General features: G+C 39.7%; 1 protein-coding gene across 1 annotated transcript in view; it reads right to left on the minus strand.

The window, feature by feature from the left end:
- Positions 1–5,045, minus strand: part of LOC106938541 (E3 ubiquitin-protein ligase Itchy-like) — a 33,672-nt gene extending 28,627 nt beyond the window's left edge. Inside the window, exons 1-4 of the mRNA XM_015020632.1 lie at positions 4,800–5,045; positions 4,356–4,451; positions 3,926–4,100; positions 3,131–3,200 (exon numbers count right to left, since the gene is read on the minus strand). Of these exons, the coding sequence (XP_014876118.1) occupies positions 3,131–3,200; positions 3,926–4,100; positions 4,356–4,451; positions 4,800–5,014 (556 nt within the window). The 5' untranslated portion in view covers positions 5,015–5,045. The remainder of the gene's footprint in view (positions 1–3,130; positions 3,201–3,925; positions 4,101–4,355; positions 4,452–4,799) is intronic.
- Positions 5,046–5,138: the final 93 nt, after the last annotated feature.

Genomic DNA, 5,138 nt, shown 5'->3' on the forward strand with positions numbered 1-5,138 from the left:
TAGTGACAGCTTTAACAAATATGGAGAAAACATATTTTTTATTAAAATTATGTACTGCAGCTTGAATAAAATGCAGCTGCATAGCATTTTTGAGAAGTCTGGATTGCTTTATGTGTATTTGCACGTTGCTTTTGACTGTTGCTCATGGAGAGATATTTCAGTATCTAAAATTAATAGAAAAAAATTTAAGCAACCTACTTGCATACTGGATGTGGACTGTTGGATGTTAAATTCATGAGCAGTAAATATTGTGCTAATTATCAGTATTGAACCAAAGAAAGCAAGGCAGATGCAAGCCTTTAAAATTGTGATGGGTCAAATAGACTCAAAAAAATGTAACAGCAGCTGTGCAGGGGGGCCCCAAACAAATTTTTTGTCAGGGAGCCCACATAATCGTGATCGAAAGTGTATATTTGAAGAGCCCACCTGGATCTTGCCTTTTTTCCACACTTCTCTTAAGATCTTTTCTTTTGTAGAAAATTCCAAAAAGTTGAGAAAAGCCCTCAGTGGTGAGTCGGGTAGTGGTTTACTTGCCAGAGTGCGATGTGCGCGCTGTATTTTCAAGTCAAGGTCCTCCGGTAGTTGTTGCTGGCTTCTCAGAAGTAGGGTTGCCACCTTTCAGAAATTAAAATGAGGGACGCCCACCACGGCTCGTCGTCCTACTCTCATGGGATGGGATGTCCAATGCAGTGATAAAATTATTTTATGGCGGTGTTTTTGTCTTTAAAAAGTGATCCATAGAGCAATCGTTCATGCATAGTTGGCTAGAGTACCCCAAAATTGTACTCCAATCAGAGTAGCATACCTTAAACATGTTTAATTAAGCAAGTGTAAAAAGTATTTGATAAACCACTCAAGTATTGAGTAACTGATCATAACACCTGATTTAATATTCAAAATGTATCCTCAGAAAGCCAAAAGTATAAAAGCTATGTGAACATTATGGTACTGTAAAGAATATTACTAAAATATTTATAGAAATAAGTAGTTAGGTTTGGAGGCTGGACCAAATTTACCACACCGGCCAGGATAGTCAGTGTTTTTTTCATGGCAACACTTGAAAGAGAAAGAAACAAAAAAAGAAGAAACAGAGCAATATTTCATCATTTGATATTAGTGAGCCAAAGAGCCACTTGTGTCTCCAGAGATCTTGGTTACAGATCCCCGTCAGATGGAAAGTATGATCCTATACAGTGCAGCACTATAATTTTTAATTTGTTGTTAAAGTAAAATTATGAAGGTTAAAAAAAAAAAAATAAAAAAAAAGTGATCCACCACTGAGTAACTTCTTTGGAACGCCGTTGGCCCCCATCTAGAACCGCCCCTGGGCGGCAAGTCCAGGTCTGACATTAATACATTAAATGAATGTATATTCAAAAATATATCAACATTTCAAAATAAAACCCACAGAAAGCCCTAACAAACCTTTTAAAGTAGGAAATATTTATGTATTTAGTGTTAATCTATTTGTATGATTTGTTCCTTAAATGACCACTTGTATTATTTTGGCTGATATTATACATTAAATAAGCAAATAATCAAACCAGTAAAAGCACAATAAGAAGCTTACTCGTAGCAAAATGTTCTGTACCATATCAGCCTCAGGAGATGATTGAAGGATGAAGAGACGATGTCAAGTTCTGTAGGTTCTGCAGTTCCTGTCCTGATCCATTCATACAGCAGCACACTGCACCATGTGCACCATGATGGACACATTTTTTTTAATTGCCTGTGTTCATCCTTACTGACATTCAGCCTAGGATTTGCGTCTTCCCTCGCACGTCTGTATCTTTGTGAGAGGTTTTACTTCTAAGGACGGTGGAGAATTGGGTCGAGGACGTTTTAAGACCCGGGTTGACAGCATCTCACAGCGACTGCTTAGTGTCCATCTCTAGGCAACCGTGACAACAGCGTCGGTCCGTAGCTTACTTTGGAGTCCTACATTCCGCCACGACAATTTAGTTGACCTTAATATTTCCTGTGTTTTATTTTGGTCATAATTGTTACACTTAGTGTTGATGTGTGTGATAGGCGTGTCTATCGGACAGTTATAGAATACGGAACAACCCGCGTCCCGTATCAGTTCAATACGGGACACAACATTTAACAGTCAAATACGGGACGATTCCATATTTTAAGGGATGGGTGGTAACCCTACTCAGAAGCGTCTCAATATATTATGTGGTGGAGTTCCCCTCCTGACCTTCTGGCACCCCAAAGACACGTACGTTGTTTCTTCTGGATCGGGACTCTAAATCAAGCACTTTAAGCTGTGTTTTTCTCTGTTGCTCAATGCAGAAGCACAGCGCTTCGGTCGCTTCCCATTTCCAGTTCTCCACTTGATGAACGCGGGCTTCCGCCTCGTCAACCCGCTCTGCCAAGCTCTGCACCTCAGTGGCAATACTCTGCAGATGGTCGATGTTTTGTTGTAGCTTTGCATTATCCCCCTTCAAGACAGTCTTCAAATCTTCAATAGTCATGCAGTAATCCCTCCGAGTCCATGTTCGTTCCAGTGCTCTCAGCTCCCACACTAGCCACATTGTTGCTAGCTTGATTCGAACGCGTGTTACAGCTTTAGCAACCAGGGTGCTTTTATCCTGAGTTTTGGGCATCTTTATTGATTTTTTTTATGGCTCGACATGTTTCTCCTGCAGTTCATAAGTTATTTTGTTGAGACACTGAGCATATTAATGAGTTTTGAACGAGAGTTTTTGGTATTAAGGTGGGAGAGAGGCTCTGACGCAACCATCTACTCCATTTGCTTCCGAAAGTCCTCGTATGGTCTCAGCCCATCTTTTTAAGCCACATTTCTATGCGATTACTATATTTCTGTATAATTTTGCATGAGTTAGTTTTTTTATATGTACATATAGAAACATAAATTGAACTTTCTGGGCTCAGCTTTAGACGTCTAAATATTTCTGACCAGCCCTTCTTATTATCTGTTCTTTCGTTTTCTATCAAAGTTCTTTGAATCACTCACATGAACGATGTTTTTCAAATAAACCTATCTTGACTTTCCTAAAAGGATCTGGGCTGTATACTGAATTTAACTTTACAACCTGTTATGATGGGTCAATGTTCATGTGCCTGATCCACTGAAGGGCTGTGGCGCCTTTAAAGATCTTACCCCATCCAGCAGGCAGAGGGCCAAGAGGATCAAACTCTTTATTCTGAGAAGCTGCCGCCTGGTCTTGAACCTTCAAGGACAAATGTTGACAAAAAAAAAAAAAAAACAACTGAATTTGACTAAAACTGGATAAAATTGTAATGAAGCACAAGACTTTCCAGGGTTCCGTTTGATTCTGTGACACAAATTTATGTACAATTATTAAGCGCTGGATCAAAATCTTGCCCAGAAATCTTTTTTTTTTTTCCACATCAGACAAAGAACAGAGAAGCATGACAACATGTGGAAATATATTTATGTCATTTAAGTTGCTTCATTGTATTGGTGAAGTAAAAGTGGTTGAGGAAGTGGTTTTGAGGTTGTGTAGAGATTTCCAGATCAAATGTTTATTAAATGAAATGCTGCCTTAAGACCACAGAATCACAGACGCTGAATATCTTTGCTGCACTTTCCTTTTTTTTAAGTCACAAGTTGTCTGAATTCACAGTTTGTGTATTCAGATATATTTTAGATTTGGATATTACTTAGAAAATTTATTCATAACAGATTTCACTAGGTTCACACTACACAAAGCTCATGATACCAGTGTAATGTCTTTAAGACACATTTTTTTTTCTATCTGAAACTCCTGACAACATGGTTCCTCTATTAACCATTTAACAACGTTTTTAAAAAACAAAGCTCAGCGGGGAAAAAAAATGCTTTTCTTCTGCTTTGAGGTTTTGTTTTTTTTTTTAAAAAGCGAAACTGCACATTCCCTCACTCGCCCATCTCAGGTTAAGGAGGAAGTCTTACCCCATAGATGAACCTCTGGTTGAACTGCTGCATGGCGCCCTGCAGCTGGCTCTGCTGGTGTTGCCACTGTTCATAGTTACGCACCGTCTCCACCGTGGGCCGCTGCCATGTGGTAGTTCGGGTGATGTGATCAACAAAGTAGACACGGCCCATCTGATCAAAACGACGCTCCCACCTTTAGACATGCAAAAGGGAAACATTAATTTCTGCAACACTTGAGAAAATAATAAAATAATAAAATAATCGTTATATGGAGAAATAGGAAGAGGCAAGTTCATGGAAATCACCAGAACAACATGAAGAAACTTTTCCCTCAACTGTGAACCTATGCAAGCTGACTTTGTAGAGATATTAAAAATAAGAACTGCAATTACTGCAATACTGGTATATCCATATTTAAAGCCATCAGTCATGAGAAAAGAAGTTGTACCCAGGGGGGAGCGGCTCAGGACGTTCCCATGTTGTTCTCTTTTCAATGTGATCCACGTAATACAACCTGCCATTCTGATCCACTCTCTGCTCCCATCTATAGGACAAACAAGTGAAAAAAAAAAATAAAAATCACACATACAAGACAGCATTTAAAAAGGCACACATTTCCCATAATTCGTGTGTGGCAAACCTATGCTAAAAGTTTAAGCTTTTCTTCCTGAAAAACAACTACATTACAACAGCCTTAAGAAAACATCCAATGGTTTCAGAAATTAATATTTATGCCCTAAATTGATCTAGATTACTGGTTTGTTTGGCTAAAAAAAAAAATACAGCACCATTTCCTAAAGCTGTCTCACTGAATGACTCATTAACTTCTCTTCCTGTATTTTCTGCTGATACAGCTTTTTCGTGCGGCGCAGACTGCAACATAAGAACCGACCCAGGGGGCAATGGTCCAACGTTGGCGTATGGTGTTCTGGGAGGGAGAGAAGGCGTGGTCGGCTGTCTGGTCGCTGTGCCTCCGGCTGTGGAGGCGGGCATGGAGCTCCTATTTGAGGACGTCAATGGGCTCGAGTCCGGAGCAGATGAGGGCCCCGGGGTCCGCACCGGTGTATCAGAGGCTGCCTGGCCCTGGATAGCCTCTGTGGGAGCCATGACATTGGTAGAAGATGCTGAGGGGGAAAAAGAACAAAACAAAAACAAACAAAAAAAAAAAAAAAAAAAAAAAAAAAAAAAAAAAATTTAAATTTTAGCGAGGGTTCCCAAACTGGGGGGGCCC

The sequence above is a fragment of the Poecilia latipinna genome, unplaced genomic scaffold (genome assembly GCF_001443285.1).
Source record: "Poecilia latipinna isolate Pla-1442-1.1 unplaced genomic scaffold, P_latipinna-1.0 Scaffold2622, whole genome shotgun sequence".
NCBI lineage: Eukaryota > Metazoa > Chordata > Actinopteri > Cyprinodontiformes > Poeciliidae > Poecilia > Poecilia latipinna.